Source organism: Chrysochloris asiatica, unplaced genomic scaffold (assembly GCF_000296735.1).
Source record: "Chrysochloris asiatica unplaced genomic scaffold, ChrAsi1.0 scaffold00002, whole genome shotgun sequence".
Taxonomy (NCBI): domain Eukaryota; kingdom Metazoa; phylum Chordata; class Mammalia; order Afrosoricida; family Chrysochloridae; genus Chrysochloris; species Chrysochloris asiatica.
In genome coordinates, this window is record NW_006408520.1 from 12,673,773 (window position 1) to 12,691,730 (window position 17,958).

A 17,958-nucleotide genomic window follows, 5' to 3' on the forward strand; every position below is an offset into this window, starting at 1 on the left:
AGAAGTTTACCTAGACTGTATTTTATCTAGCATCAAGGGATTTTGGATAATTATAATAATAATTATATGATCATGATTTAAGTTTAACTACAGCCTTCCTCTCCATTTACATGAAACTAATATTAATAGAAAAAATATTCTCATCTGATTGATGTTTAAAAGAATATAGATAAAAAGTTTCAAGAAAATATTCTTTTTAACAGTCTTTTTCACAGAACTCTTAAGTAGAACTAGAAGGCTTTGACGAATGTTAAGACACAGTCAGGGAAACCAAATTAATAGTTTAGATCCCCACGAAGCTTGCTAGAATAAGAGTTCTGCTAGAGCCAGCGGTCACGTATTTCAGCACTTAACCATTCTTTATAATCTTTAAGAATGTGAGATTAGGATTTAGGTGCTGTTGATGTATGAGAGAAGTGTGGAGAGAATGACATTCTGACAAGATTTATATCATGTGGACATAAGTTGTCACCTTAGGAGGTGTTATCTGGAACCCAGGGACATGTCTTTGGCACCAGCTATAATCCCTAACACCTCATCTGCCCAAGGAAAAAAGTTGTTTCATAAAGAGGACATTTCAAACAAACCTTGGTTTTTTTTTGTTTTTTTTTTTTCTATTAAGCAGGCATACATATGCGGTAAGTATTGGAAATTTGGTTTATAATCTTTTTAAATTTTATTCTCTTAACAAGTCAGAGTCATTTGTTTTATGGTAAAAATAGATAGAAAATATTCCCCTCTCCACCATGTCACAGCTTATTTCTGAAGCCACTAAATATTGTAATTTAGGAAAACACTAAGGTATCGAAATGAAGTACTTAGTTCTAGTTTAATTTGGCATTCATAACATTGTTTCCATTTGCTTGACTTATTGACATAATTACTAATAATTGATAATGAGTAACAATCTTAGATTTTTCCAGTAAATATATTCTTCACTAATATAAATTTACAGTTGCATTTTGGCTTGGTTGTGGGACATGATTTCAGTTTAAATTTCACTGAGAGCCTTATAAGACTAAAGAACTTATTTTCATGGGGCATTATGCATCCTGGCAAGTGGGGGCCAGTATTTTGAAACAAGTGGTTTTATTTTGTTGGGGTTTTTTTGTTTGTTTGTTTTTTACCAAGCTCTTGCTAGGTCACAGATCTGAGTGACTTTAGAGTACAGTAGCTTTCCAAACCTCCATCAGGTAGATAAATGAGATTTATTCTGCAGGAAAGAGGGGTATTTCTACAGACTTATGAAAAAGACCCAACATTCCAGGTTACAGGCTAATACAAAACATTTGAAATTCAGTGGTGTCTATCATCAGCAGTGTGTGTCAGTAAAACGAAAGATCAAAAGTTCTAGAAGAGGGGAAGGACAAAGTGAAGAGGAAATAATTGTGGTATAATGAATGGTATGAGGACATTTTTGTGTTAACTTGAAACCACTTACCATTTTTCTGTGACGCCCAGCTATCTTTCTAAGTGAACTTTGCAAAGTACAATTGAATAACCTTGAGATTTAAAGCTCCATAATGTGATTTTGAATACTGATGGAGTTTATTTAAGCATTGTGATGTTTCCTCTTTGCTTTTTTGTTTCTATTTTTGCCTTCTTCATGCAAAATAAAATTTGTTTTCTGTACAGGAAAATCAATATTTTTACCATTTTGTTTTTCAGCTATTCCAGTAAATTGCAATCAACATTAGTTATAGTCTTTAAAGATATGTAATAAGAATTTGAACACAATAAAATAGAGATACAGATTAGAACTTTGGCAAAGTACCTTTGCTATTGACAAAAGCATTTGTCAGGACTGCAGCTGTGTCTATATTGTTTTATAAACCTGATGAAGGGAAAAACAACATCAATAGGTTTCACCTTCTGTCTCTAAAATCCAAATAAATGGTTTAACTAATAACTGTTGTTTTAAGTGAATGGATTTGGTATAGCATTGCAATCTGTATTCCATTTAGGAATATATTTTAACTAACATTTGTATATTTAATACATGCATGTCTTATAGCGTAGTGGTTACGAGTCGGGCTGCCAACTTCAAGGTCAGCAGTTCAAAACTACAAGCGGTTCTGTGGGAGAAAGATAAGGTGTTCTGCTCCCGTAAAAATTTACAGCCTCAGAAACCTTGTGCAGGGTCACTATGAGTCGGAACCCACTCCATGTTACTTAACAACAACAATAGTCTTAGAAAGATTTCACGTTCTTGTATACTTTTTAATAATTAATAAAATCTGACACCTAGAAGACTTGTTGTTGTTGCTATTGTTGATAAATGCCATCCAATTGGTTCTGATTCCAGGCAACCCTCTCTAGGACTTCTGAGGAGCAATTGGTAGGTTTTATCCACTTTTGTTCAGCAGTCTAGTGATATCCTAGAGCACACCGGGACCTAGAAGACTGTTGTTGTTGTTAAGTACCTTGGAGTCAGTTCTGACTCATAGTGACCCTGCACAGGGTTTCCAATCTTTACGGGAGCAGAAAGCCTTATCTTTCTCCCATGAAATAGCTGATAGTTCTGAACTGCCGACCTTGAGGTTAGCAGCCTTATTCGTAACCACTACGCTACCAGAGCTCCTTAGCCTAGTGGCCCAAAAATAAATGACAGCCTGTATTTGAAACAAGGACTCCTAGTGTGACTCTGTAGGAATAGCACTGGACAAGCACAAGGTGGGCAGTTGCTCCTCAGAAACCTTATAAAGGGTCTCTGAGTCAGAACTAACTCAATGACACTTAACCACAACTACAACAATATTTAAAACAATTTCAATACATGCATATGTTTGTTCATATTTATGTATTTATATCTTCACATTTTTCTCTTTTATGAGCTAACATGATTTCTTATTTGTTTGTTTTCCTTTTAGAAACTGCCAAGTTTTGGACCCTATCTCGAGCAGCGCAAGAAAATCATAGCAGAGAACAAGATGAAACTGAAACAGCAAAATGCAATTTTTTCACCATTACAGAGAAAATGTTTTACTCCCAAAAAGCCTATTCCTACCATCAAGGTAAAAACTAAGTCAGTTGTATATGTTGTTGTGTTGTTAGGTGCTGTCGTGTCGTTACCGACCAACAGCAACCCTATGTACAACAGAACAAAACACCGCTGCATCTTGCAGCATCCTCAAAATCGCTGCTCTGTCTGAGCTCAATGCTGCTGCCATAGTGCCAATCCATCTCGTTGGGGGTCTCCTTTTTCGCTGACCCTCCACTATACCTTTTTCGATGACCTTCTCTGGCGACTGCATATGGTGGTGGCTGTGTGCTATGGAGTCGGTTCCCACTCAAGCGACCCTGTATAGGGTTTCCGAGGCTGTAAATCTTTACATGAGCAGAAAGCCGCCTGTTTCTCCCATAGAATGGCTGGTAGTTTCGAACTGCTGACCTTGAAGTTAGCAGCCTGACTTGTAACCACAACACTACCAGAGCTCCTACATATATATACACACTGATGTGGGTCTGCGAGTTAATACGCCAGTCTCCAAGGCTGTTTGTACTACAAGCTCGGCAGTTCAAGCTAATCAGCTAATCCTTGGAAACCCTATACAGTGTCGCTATAGATCAGAACCGATTCAACAGCACTCAACAACTATATATATATAATATACTTACCGTTGGAGTCTTGATGTGGCACCGTAGAACAAGTACTGTACAGCTAATCCCATGGTTGATGGTTCAAATCCACCAGACTCTCCTCAGAAACCCTATACAGTGTCACTATGAGTCAAAACCAACTTGATGGCACCTACCCACAACAACAATATACTGTTTAAGTATATATAGTTTAAATGTTTATTAACCATCTAATTATACCACTATTTATTTTAGAAACATTTTTAAAGTCTTAAAAATCTGTCTCTAGTAGAAAAAAATGTAAGGTGTCCTGGTGGTACAGTGGTAATATGATGTGATTTTGGATACTGATGGAATTTATTTAAGCACTGTTTCCTGTCTACTCTTTTATTTCTACTTGTGTGTTCTTCTGTCTTTCTACTTTGGGCCAGCAGTAAAAAGTGCTAGGCTGCTAACTGAAAGGTCTACAGTTTGCACTGACCAGCCACTCTGCAGGAGAAAGATGTCTCAGTCTGCTTCCATAAATTACAGCTTTGGTAGCCCTTTGCGGCAGCTCTCCTCTGTCCAATAGTGTCGCTTAGAGTCAGAATCAACTAGACATCAGTGGGATTTGGTGTTGGTGTTTGTTTGTTTGTTTTTTGCTGGGGGGGCAGGTGGTATAGTAGAAAACACACTGAATTATAGAATTTGTTGTTGTTAAGTGCTGTCAGGTTGCTTCCGACCCATAACGATCATGTATAGGGTTTCTGAGGAGCTGTTGGTGAGATTGAACTGCCAACCTTGAGGTTCAAACCAACTTTGCTGTCCTGCACATTAACCACAGCACCACACTACAAGTATAGGATACTCTCATTTATTTGTATGTTTTCAATGTTTTAGCACACTGTAAACTGTGTGTTTCACAAAAATTTGCAATGTATTAAATTTGTCAGTGATTATTAAGGTGAATTCTTTGTATTCTCATAGTCATAATAATCCCAAATTAATTCCATATTAGTCATTCAATACAACTAAATGATAACATAAAATTTATATAGACAGTGATGATACCTTAGACTTTGGACAAACTTTCTCTGGTTTGGTTTCTGGTAATTTTATTTGTGACTTAGGGGATTATTTTATATGTTAGTAGGTTCATATGCAGTTATGAGAAATAATGGAGGTCTTGTATATCCTTTGTCAGTTTTTTCCCAGTGTTAGCAATTTGAAAAACTAGTTCAATATGACAACCAGGATATTGACAAGGTATATAATTTACTGATCCTCTTCAGATATCCACAGTTTTACTTCTGCGCATGTGGGTGTGTATATGTGTGTTTGGTTTTATGTAATTTTACCATAGGTAGTTTCATATATCCACCATCAGATAAGATACACAGTCATTCCTTCACCACAGGAAACACTCATGTTGCACTTTAGCAGACACATCCATCCACTCCCCCAAAGATGAAATTGTATTAAAGCTATCATAATGCACAGGGGTGGGTGGGGACAAGTGTTGCTATAAAGTCTCTTCCAACTTCTGGTGATCTTATGTATGATGGAGTAGAACTGTGCCCAGTCCTGCGCCACCATCACAAATGTTGTCACACGTGAGCCCATTGCCGATGATGCTATGCCAGTCCATTTCATTGGGGTCTTACTCTTTTTCTCTGACTCCTCACTGTACCAAGAATGAAGTCTTTCTCCAGTGACTGGTTCCTCCTGATAATATGTCTGAAGTATGAAAGACTAAGTCTCACCTTCTTAGCTTCCTAAGAGCATTCTCACTGTCCTTTTCCCAACAAAGACTGGTTTGTACTCTGACAGTCCATAGTCTCCTCCAACACCACAACTCAAATGCATCAATTCTTCTACAGGCCTCCTTATTCATTGTTCAACTTTCACATGCATGCATGAGGCTGCTGAAAACACCATGGCTTCAGTCAAGGACACCTCTCAGTTCATGAAGTGACATTTTGCTCTTGAACATTTTAAAGAGGTCTTGTGCAACAGATTTGCCTAATACAATTCATTGTTTGTTGTGGGGTTTTTTGTTTTAGTCTGATGTGTCTATTGAGTGTTGATTGTGGATTCAAGCAAAATGAAGTCTTTGATAACTTAAATTTTTTCTGCGTTTATCATGATATTAGTTATTGGTCCAGTTGTGAGGATTTTTTGTTTCTTTACATTGAGACGCAAGCCACACTGAAGGCTCTAGTATTTGATATGCATCAGTAAATGTTTTAAGTCCTCTTTGCTTTCAGCAAGCAAGGTTGTATCATCTGCCTATCGTAGGTTGTTAATCAGTGTTCTTCCAATTTTGATTCCACATTCTTCTTCATATAATCTAGTACCTCAGTTTTTTGGCTCAGCATACAAATTGAGTAAATTTGGTGAAAGACTATAATCCTGGCACACACCTTCCCTGAATTTAAACAATTCATTATTCCCTTAGTAATTGTTGTTGTTATTAAGTGCTGTTGAGTCATTTCCAACTCATAGAGACCCTGCATAGGGTTTTCAAGGAGTGGATAGTGAGTTTGAACCAGCAACCTTTCAGTTCAAACCAGACTTTTGGTTCAGAGCTTATCCTATTGCACCATACCAGGATTCTGAAATCGTTTCTCTGAAATCACCACCACTGAAATGGGGTTTATAGTTGCTGAAATATGTTCACTACTTGGTGATAATCTACTATATCTCCATCTTCTATATTAAGCATCAACTGAAAATCTCATTTTCAGGTGAATGTCATTGAAATTTATACTAATTAGTGAAATGAGGATTGGAATCCTTGTGAATTTCCTCTATCGCTAAGGGACAATGGAGTTCTGTTGGTGCAGTGGGTTAACAATTGGGCTGCAAACCCAAAGGTTGGTGAGTCAAACCCACCAGCTGTTCCACAGAAGAGAAATTAGGCAATTACAGCTTTGGAAATTCTATGGCGTTGTTCTACTCTGTCCTCTATAGGGTCAAAATGAGTAAGAGTCTTTGATAGCATTAGGTTTTTTATAAGAGAGAAAAATTTAACCTATCCTAAAATCATAGAGTTTACTATACTGGAGTGTCAAATTGAAGAGGAATGGTGTCACATTCATAGTAAAAAAGAGAATTTCAAGATCTACCTTGAAATATAATGCAGTCTGTGATAGGCTAATATTCAGAGTATCCTAACAAGGAATACCAGTTAATACCAGTATTATTCAAATTTATTCACCAACCTCCAAAGTCAGTGATGATGAAATTGTAGAATTGTACCAGTTTCTTTAATCTAAAATTGATCAAACATGCAATCAAGATGTATTGATAATTACTGGTTGTTGGAATGCAAAAGTTGGAAATAAAGAAGAAGGATCAGTAGCTTGAATATATGGCCTTGATGGTAGAAACAGTGCTGGAGAATGCATGATAGAAATTTTCAAGACCAGTGACTTATTCATTGCAAATATCTTGTTAACAACATAAAAGGCATAGACCTCACCAGATGGAATAAACAAGAATCAAATTGACTATATCTGTGGGAAGAGATGAAGAAGCTCAACATCATTAGCCAAAACAAGGCCAAGAACAGACTGTGGAAACAGACCATCAATTCTTCATATGCAATTTCAGGCTGCAGCTGAAGAAAATTAAAACAAATCAACCATTTCAATAAGTAGCATATGATCTAGAACTGATGATACTGAAGGAAGAAGCCCAAGCTACACAGAAGGCATTGGTAAAAAACAAGGCTCCAGGGACTGGTGGAATACAAACTGAAGTCTTTCAACAACCTGATACAGTGCTAGAGAGGTTCACATGTCTTTGCCAAGAAATTTGGAAGACAAGTACATGGCCACTGGTTGGAATAGATCCATATTTGTGCCCATGCCAAAGAAAGATAACCCAATGGGATATGAAAATTGGCAAACAATATTATTAATATCACATGCAAATAGAATTTGGTAAAGATAGTTAAAAAAACTAGTGCAACAGTGCATCAGTAGGGAACTGCCAGAAATTCAAGCCAGATCCAGTAGAGGATAAGGAATGAGAAATATCATTGCTGATGTCAGATGAGTCTTTGCTGAAAGCAGAAAATACCAGAAAGGTGTTCACTTGTGCTATGTTGGCTATGCAAAGGCATTTGACCTTGTGAATCATAACAAACTATGGATAACAGTGCAAATAATGGGTATTCCAGAACACTTAGTTGTGTTGGTGAGGAACCTGTACATAGACCAAGAAGAAAGTGTTAGAACAGAATAACAGAAGACACTGAATTGTTTAAAATCAGGAAAGGTGTGTGCCAGGGTTGTATCCTTTTGCCATGCTTATTCAATCTGTATGCTGAGCAAATTATCTGAGAAACTGGGTTATATGAAGAAGAATATGGATTCAAGAACACTGGTTAACCACCTGCATATACAGATTATGCAACTTTGCTTGCTGAAAGTGAAGAGGACTTAAAATACTTATTGATGAGCACAAAGCCTACAGTTTTCAGGATGGATTGCTCTTCAATGTATAGAAAACAAATTTCCTCACAACTGGACCAATAAATAGCATTGTGATAAATGGAGAAAAGATTGAAATTGTCAGACTTCATTTTGCTTGGATAAACAATCAATGTTTATGGAAGTAGCAGTTAAGAAATCAAATGATATATTGCATTAGGAAAATGTACTGCACAATACCTCTTTAAATAGTTCAAGGTCAAAGATGTCACTTTCAGGACTGAGGTGTACCTGATCCAAGTTGAGGTATTTTCAGTCACCTCATATGCATGTGAAAGTTGGGCAATAAACAAGGAAGATCATACAAGAATCGATACCTTTGATTTGTGGTCTTGGAGAAGAATACTGAACGTACCACAAACTGCCAGAAGAACAAACAAATCTGTCTTGGAATAAGCACAGCCAGATGTTCCTTAGGAGCCAGTATGGCAACAATTCATCTCTTGTACTTTGGATATGTATTAGGAGGGACCCATCTCTGGAGAAAAACATCAGGTTTGATAATGTGAAAGTTCAATGATGATTGACACAGTGGCAGCAACAATTGGCTGAAATGTAACAAAAATTGTGTGGAGTCATAGGATCAGGCAGTTTCCTCCTGTTGTGCATAAGGTCACTATGAGTTGGAGCTAACTGGATGGCACCAAATGACAACAACATGCTAAAAAGTGTTTAGACTTAATGTGGAAATTTTTAAGCAGTGCAGAATTCTGAAAAGAAAAATGAACAGTTCTGACCAAGGGCTCTACTCACACTTCAATACCATAATTTCAAATCAAATGAACACTTGGAACTTTCAACAGCCTAATAGCCCCAAATAGTCTCTTGAGCTGTTTCCTTTAAATTATTTGTGTGCCACTTAAAAGGATGAACTGCACAGTCATGGGAAAAAGAAAGCCAGATGCTACAAGACCTTCATAGCCTTTTTTGCCCCATGTGTGTTTAAGATTATTATATGATTTTGTTAAGTATGAGCCCTTCAACCTCTGTATCTCATCTTAGTTAATTTGAATGAAATGTAAAATATTCATCTTTGGAGATTTACCCTTATATATAATAATTTTCAGAAGACATGTTGTTGTTAGGTGCCCTCGAGCCGAGTCAGTACCAACTAATTGCAAAGCAGAAGGAAACACTGCCCAGTCCTACAGCACCCTCAGAATTGTTGCTACTCTGAGCCCATTGCTGCCACTGTGCCAATCCATCTCATTGAGGGGCTTCCTCTTTTTCACTGACCCTCCAGTTTACCAATCATGATATCCTTATATTTCTGAAGTGTGAGAGATAAAGTCTCACTATCCTGCCTTCTAAGGAACATTCTAGCTGTGCTTCATCTAACACAAATTGGTTTGTTCTTTTGGCAGTCCATGATACTTTTAATATTCTCCTCCAACACCATAACTCAAATCAAGAATTCTAAGGTCTTCTTTATCCATTGTCCAACTTTCACATACATAATAGTTTTTGTTAGGTACCATCAAGTTGGTACCGACTCATAGCAACTTTATGCACAGAAGAATGAAACACTGCCCAATCCTGGGCCAACCTCACTGTTGTTGCCACGCTTGAGCCCATTGATGCTGCCACTTTGCCAATCCATCTCACTGGGGGTCTTCCGTTTTTTCTCTGACCCTCCACCTTACCAAACATGATATCCTTCTCCAGAAACTGTTCCCTCCTGGCAATTTGTCCAAAGTATGGAGACAAAGTTTGGCCATCCTGGCCTCCAAAGAGCATATGAGGCAATTAAAAATACTCTGGCTTATGTCAGGTACAACTCAGTCCTCAAACTGACATCTTTGCTTTCAACACATTAAAGAGGTCTTGTGGAACAGATTTGCCTAATGAAATACGTCCTTTGACTTCTTAACTGCTGCTTTCTTGAGTGTTGATGGTGGATATGAGCAAAATGAAGTCTTTGACAGCTTCAATCTTTTCTCCATTTATATGGATGTTATTTATTGGTCCACTTGTGGGGACTTTTGTTTTCTTTACATTGAAGTGCAACCCATACCAAAAGCTGTGGACTTTGATCTTCATCAGTAAGAAATTTTAAGTCCTCTTGGCTTTTAGCAAGAAAGATGATATCATCTGCATATCACAGGTTGTTAATGAGTGTTCCTCCAATCCTGATGCCATGTTCTTCTTCATATAATCCAGCTTCTCGAATTATTTGCTCAGCATACAGATTGAATAAGTATGGTGAAAGACTACAAGTCTGGCACTAACCTTTTTAACCATTTGTTGTTTCCTTGTTCTGTTCTAACAACTGTCTCTTAGTCTATGTATAAGTTCCTTATGAGCACAATTAAGTTTTCAGAAATGCTCATTCTCTGCAATGTTGTCCATAGCTTGTCACGATCCGTGCAACAGAAAGCCTTTGCATAGTCAATAAAGCACAGGTAAACATCTTCCTGGTATTTTATGCTTTCAATTGAAAAGACCATGGCTTATATCCAGCACACCGTAGTCCTGAAACTGACATCTTTGTTCTTGAACTCTTTACAAGTGTCTTATGCATCAGATTGCCTAATACAGTATGTCACTTGATTTCTTAATTGCTCCTTCCATTAGTGTGGATTGTGGATCCAAGCAAAATGAAATCTTTGACAACTTCAATCTTTTCTCCATCTACCATGATGTTATGTATTAGTCTATTTGTGAGGACTTTTGTTTTCTTTGCACTGAGGTGCAACCCATACTGAAGGCTGTGGTTTTTTATCTTTATCAGTAAGTATTTTAAGTCCTCTTTGCTTTTAGCAAGAAAGGTTGTATCATCTCCATATCACAGGTTGATACATGCTAGATAAAATAAGTAGGGGAAAGTGACTTTTGTAGTAGACTGCTGAGTTCAGGAGCAGTAGCTTCATATAACAGGAGCTGATATGTAGTTTGGGGAGCATTAAGAGATAATGGTGTCCACTATTATAAAAAATCAAGAAAGATTTACACACAGAAAATAACAATTGATGTTTACCAATGATAGGAGGGAAGGGAAGGAAAAAAATCACTAACTAGATAATGTTGCTGTTAAGTGCCATCAAATCAGTTCCAACTCATAGTCACCTTATATGGGTTTCAACTGCCAAATTAGCAATTAAGTGCTAATCCTACAGCACCACATGTGAACTTCTCAACTAGATAATATTGTTGTTAAGTGCTGTGGAGTCAAATCTGATTCATAGTGACCCTGTATAGGATTTGTGAAGAATGAACTTGTGGTTTTGCATCACTGACCTTGTGGTTAGCAGTCAAGTGCTTATCCTACAGTGTCACACCATGACTCCCAACTAGAAACAGACACATCATAACTTGGGTAAAGAGAAAGTCAGTTAAAAAAAGAAGAAGAATCCATCCTTGTTGAATATCTGTCTTAATTCAAATATAAATATCAATTTATATACAACTTCAGATTAGTTTCTTTCTACTTGCCTTGACAAAGGGAAGTGCCATAAATTAATCATGATAAATTTTTTTGAAAAGAGAGAGAGAGAAGGTGAAGACAGGATATGATGTTGGTATCTTTATTTTCTCTGCTTCCTTTATTCCCACTATGATTCACCTAAACTTTTCCCTATGTGATGACTTAACTACTTTTCTCCATTCCAAACCTTTCTTATGTTCTTCAGACCTGTGTTACCTACTATCATCTGGATACCTCCAACTGGACAGTTTAAGTATAGAACCCAGAGACCATGACCACACTTAAGACTAAACTGGCTATCCTTCCTTGTAAACCTTGTTTTCATCCTATATTAATCAATATTACCCCCATTTGCTCTCATTCATTTCAGAAACCTGAAAATCATCCTACATTCCATCCTGTTATTTATCTATTCATCTGTCAGTCACCAATATCTACCATTTTTGTCTCTTCATGTCTTCTTCCTCATCTCTTCATGTCTTCTTCCTCTTCTCTTCTGCCTTACTGCTAAGGTCTTAGTATTATCCTTTACAGATTTTTTGATGGGATTCTGAAACATTCTACCAACTGGTCTCCCTCTTTCTTTTGTCATTCTTGGTCTATCCATCCTCCAACTATTATGGTGTATTCTGTTAAAAATTCAAATCTCATTCTTTTACCTTCTTATTTAATTTCATTCTTGGCTATTCTATTTTGTGGTAGTAGGTCTCTCTTTCCCTACTCAACTGTCTCTTCTTCGATCTCTTGTAAGACAAAGGGTGTTGCATACCACACCTTGGGAATCTCCCATAAATCAGATCAGTGTGGTAGAATCAATCCTCTTATTTGTTGATCACATCAAATAACCTCTACATCTCAACTGTCAAATCACCAAGGATCCTGGCCCAGTCAAGTTGACACAAAACCTTAACTATCACAGCACTTTTAAAATATTCTTCTCCAACATAAATTCTTTTATGGTCCGACTTTCACATGCATAGGAAGATATTGAAAATAATGGGTATCTTTGTTCTTGAACACTTTGAATAGGTCTGTGCAGCAAATTTGCCCAAGCAATATACTTGACTGCTGTTTGCATGAGTATTGATAGTGGATCCAAGAAATATGAAGTATTTGACAACTAAAATCTTTTCTCCATTTATCATGATGTTATTTACTGGGCCAGTTGTGAATATTTTTGTTTCTTTTCATGGAAGTACAATCCATACTGAAGGCTGTATTCTTTGATCTTCATCAGTAACTTTAAGTCCTCTTTGCTTCCAGCAACAAGACTGTATCATCTGCATATCTCAGGTTGTTAGTGAGTCTTCCTCCAATTGCAATACTACATTCTTTTTCATATAATCCAGTTTCTCATATTATTTGCTCAGTATGCAACTTAAATAAATATGGTGAAAGGATACAACCCTGGTGCACAGATTTTAGGATTTTAGGCAATTCAGTATTCCCTTGTTTTAGTCTAACAACTACCTTTCCTTGGTCTATGTACAAGTTCCTCATAAGCACAATTAAGTGTTCTGGAATAACCATTCTTCACAATTTTGTCCATAATTTGTCATGATCTACATAGTCAAAAGCCTTTATACAGTCAATATAGCCCAATCAAACATCTTTCTGGTATTATCTGCTTTCCGCCAAGAGCCATCGAACATCAGCAATGCTATTTGTAGTTCCATGTTCTCTTTTGAATCTGGCATGAATTTTTGGCACTTCTCTGCTGCTGATGTATTGTTTCAAATGTTTTTGAATTATCTTCAGCAAAGTGTTACTTGCATGTGATATTAATTATATTGTTCGATGATTTCCACATTCTGTGGGGGTGACCTCTCTTTGGAATAGGCACAAATATGGATCTCTTCCAATTGTTTGGCCAGATAGTTGTTTTCCAAATTTCTTAGTGTAAATGAGTGTGCGCCTCCAGTGCTACATCAGTTTGTTGAAACATTTCAATTTGAATTACATCAATTCCTGGAGCTTTGCTTTTCACCAATGCTTTCAGTGTAGCTTGGACTTATTCCTTAAGTACCATAGGTTCTTCATCATACGCTACCTCTTGAAATGATTGGAGATCAACAAATTTTTTTCAGTGTAGTGACTCTTGAGTATTCCTTCCATTGTTTGATGCTTTCTGCATCATTCAATATCTTGCCCATAGAATTCTTCAATATTACAAGTTGAGACTTGAATTTTTTCTTCAGTTCTTTTAGCTTAAGAAATGTTAAATGTGTTCTGCCCTTTTGGTTTCTTAATTCCCATTCTTTGCATATTTAATTATAATACTTCACTTTGTCTTCTCAAGCTGCTTTTGGAAATTTTCTGTTCAGTTCCATTACCGTCTCATTTCTTTCATTTGTTTTAGCTTCTCTATGCTCAAGACCAAGTTTCAGAGTCTCTTCTGACATGCATTCTGGTCTTTCTTTTCTTTCCTGTCTTTTCAATGACCTTTTGCTTTCTTCCTATATAAAGTTCTTGATAGCTTCCCACAACATTTCTGGTCTTCAGTCATTAGTGACTAATGCATCAAATCTATTCTTGAGATGGTCTCTGAATTCAGGTGGGATATATTCACACTCATATTTAGGCTCTCACACACCTGTTTTAATTTTCTTCAATCTCAGCCTGAACTTATGTATGAGTAATTGATGGTCTATTACACAGTCTGTTCCTGGCCTTTTTTGGCTGGTGGTGTAGAGCTTTTCTACCATCTTTTCCCCACAGATGTATCAGTTTGATGCTTGTATATTCCATCTGATGAGGTCTATGTGTATATTCACCTTTTATCTTGTTGAAAAATGGTACTTTCATGAATAAGTCATTGGTCTTGCAAAATCCTCCAGCACCATTTTGGTCACCAAGACCATGTTTTCCAAATACTTACCCTTCCTTTTATCCAGCCTTTGTATTCCAATCACCAGCAATCATCAATGCATCTGCATTGCATATTGGATCTGTTTCAGAACTTGGTAGAATTCTACATTGTCATGGTCACTGACTTTAGTGGTTGGTACATAAATTTGAATAGTAGTGGTGTTAAATGGTTTTTGCGTGTAGGTAAATGGATATTATACTATTACAGACGGGATTGGACTTCAAGATAGATGTATCTTGAAATGTTCTTTTTGACAACAAATGTGACACCATTTCTCTTTAATTTGTGGTCCCTGGGATAGTAAACTATATGATTATCTGATTCAAAATGGCCAGTACCAATCTAATTTAGCCCACTAATGACTAGGATGTCAATCTTTATGTGTTCCATTTTATTTTTGACAAATTCCAATTGTCTTAGTTTCATACTGTATACCATCCATGTTCTGATATTAATGGATGTTTGCAACTGTTTCTTCTCATTTTGGCTGTGCCCCATCAGCAAATGAAGGTCCTTAAAGCTTTACTACAGTCATGTCATTATAGTTAAATCTACTTTGAGGAGGCAGGTCTTTCCAACCTGAGTGGCTCATCTTCTGACATAAAATCTGACAAGAACTGCTGCCATTCATAATGTTTTCATCTTCTGACACTTTTTTTTTGACAATGTTCTGCTGCTATTCATAATGTGACCCTGCTCATAATTCATATGCGGGTGGCATAACTTCCATTATCACAGCAATATGCAAGCCACTACAGTATGACAAACTGACAGACAAGTGGTTGAAATGTGGAATATGAAATTCAAAATTAGAGCTACATATAGATTCAGTCAACCAAACACATAAAACTCTAAAGGCCAACCAATTTGAAGGAGCCCATTTATTTTCCTCCAAGTTTTTATTGCTACAAAAGATCCTGATGTGGCACTGTAGAATAAGCACTAGACTGCTAACCAAAAGGTCGGCATTTCAAACCCACCAGGTTGCTTCTCAGAAACTCTATACAGTGTCTGTGTGAGTCAGAACCAACTTGATGGCACTTAACATTACAATAACAGCCATGGTTTAAGCCATGTGTATCTGTCTGTGTTATTGTTGTTTTTGTTAGTTGCCATGGAGTTGATAGCATGTGACAAGAGTAGAATTGCCATATACAATTTTCTTGGCTGCAAATTTTACAGAAGCCAATTGTTAGGTCTTTCTGTTACCCATCGGGTTAGTTTGAAATGCAAAACTTTCAGTTGTAGCCAAGTTCTTAACCATTGTTTTTTATCCATCTATCTGTATCAAACTAGCAAAACCAAACCCACTGCCACAGTGTTGATTCCAACTCATGATAACCCTAAATAGGGTTTCCAGTACTGTAAATCTTTATGGGAACAAGCAGCCAAATCCTTCTCCCATGGTGGGTTTGACTTTGGACCTTTTGGTTAGCAGTCTAGTGCTTGTCCTACAGTGCCACCAGGTCTCCTTTCTATCTATAAAGGACAATCAATAAGACAAACACAGCTTCAGTCTTCATAGAGCATATAGGTTACAGCAAGAAGCAGGTATTATAAAAATAATTATTCTACTAATTATAAAATCATGTTTTTGATATGTGCTGTATAGATAAAGTACAGGATATATGAAGATTCTTTCACCACTATAATAAATTTAGACTCAAGATACCAATGAAGGCCCCCCATCACTATGAGTCGCAATTGACTCTATGGCAGAGAATTTGATTTGATCTGGTCTAATGAGGAGCTCTGGTAGCGTAGTGGTTACGAATCGGGCTGCGAACCGTAAGGTCAGCGGTTCGAAACTACCAGCCGCTCCGCGGGAGAAAGATGAGGCTTTCTACTCCCGTAAAGATTTACACCCTCGGAAACCCTGTACAGGGTCGCTATGGGTCGGACCCGACTCGATGGCACTTAACAACAACAACAACAATGAGGAGCTCTGGTAGTGTAGTGGTTATGAATCAGGCTGCTAACTTCAGGGTGAGCAGTTCAAAAATACCAGCTGTTCCACAGGAGAAAGATGAGGCTTTCTGGTCCCGTAAAGATTTACAGCCTCGGAAACCCTGTACAATGTCTCTATGAGTCAGAACCCACTCCAGGGCACATAACAACAACAACAACAACAACAACGAGTCAGAATCGGATTGCCAGCACACAACAGTAAGATAGATTAGGCAGGAATCATTGGTGATTCACTGGTAAAATTTTCAATCTATGCAGAAGACCCAAGTTCAATTCCCAGCCAATGTGCCTCATGCACAGCCACCACCTGTCAGATTGTGTGTTGATATGATGTTGAACAGATGTTAATGAAGCTTTTAGATGAAAATGGATTCAGAAGAAAGGCCCAGTAATCTACTTTAAAAAATCAGCTATTAAAGAACCGTGTAGATCACAGTGGTACAATACACAGGCACTTATGGGAATAGCACAGAAGTGTGACTTATGAATGACTCCACAAATGCTGACTATATTAGACAGTCTAGACTAGGTAGGGATTAGAAAGGGAAAGGGAAAGGACATGCTGCAGGTGAACCACAATGATATACTGAATTGAGGGCGTGGCCCTGGTGTTGGTGAAAGAAACAGGGATGAAATTGATAAAACCTTGTCAATTTATCTCGAAGATTTAGCAATTGTCATTATAAATTGTGAGATAAGGAGTTGAGAACAGGACAACTAAGATCATTCAACTTTTGATCATGTAACCGGTGAGAAAATAGAGCGAATCAGGGTTATAGTCTTAATTTTTTTGGTTTGATGGATTCTAATTATTTTTATTTATTTATTTTTGGTATTAGATTTCAAAAAATTAAGAATTGAGGATTTTGAAATTTATAGACCCCAGGGAAGTGCTTTAAATGGGCAAAGAACTGATATTAATTTGCTGCATATAGATTCATATAAAAATATTCTATAAATAAGAGACAAATTAACTTATGATGTTATTTACTAATTATGAAAGTAGATAAATACAAAACTGTCATTTGCAATTGCAAAAAAATATGATTATTTCTTTTCATTCCAGTAAGTTTGACAACTATCGTAGATGCTATAATGTAAACATTCCTGCAGCAGTCGTAATAACAAACAATTTGTGAGTAAATATATAGGTAAATATCTGTGCTAAGTAGGTGAGGGAGGTTATATGGGAATACATCCACATACATATATAGCTATTTTGTTGTTGTTATGTGTCATCGAGTTGATTCCAACTCATAGTAAGCCTGTATAGGCTTTCCAAACGCAGCTGTGGTTTTGAACTGGCTGACTTGTGATTAGAAGTCCAGTTCTTATCCTGCAACACCACACCAGGGCTCATATACAGGTATGTTCTTGTTGTTAAGTGCGGGTGAGTTGGTTTTGACTCATAGTGACCCTGTGTAAGGCTTCCAAGGAGCAGCTGGTGAGTTTGAACCACTAACCCTGTAGTTCAAACCGATGTTGTAGCCTAGTGCTTATCCTACAGTACCACACCAAGATTCTATATATAGCGATGTAATTTTTGTTAAGTGCCAGTGAGCTGGTTCCGACTCATAGTGACCCTGTATAAGGTTTCCAAGGAGCAGCTGGTGAGTTTGAACCACTGGCCCTATAGTTCA

General features: G+C 37.2%; 1 protein-coding gene across 1 annotated transcript in view; it reads left to right on the plus strand.

Annotated features, from left to right (window-relative positions):
• Window positions 1-17,958, plus strand: part of DPYD (dihydropyrimidine dehydrogenase) — a 1,478,957-nt gene that overhangs the window by 1,435,443 nt on the left and 25,556 nt on the right. The window contains exon 25 of the mRNA XM_006831042.1: window positions 2,871-3,014. Coding sequence (XP_006831105.1) covers window positions 2,871-3,014 — 144 coding nt within the window. The remainder of the gene's footprint in view (window positions 1-2,870; window positions 3,015-17,958) is intronic.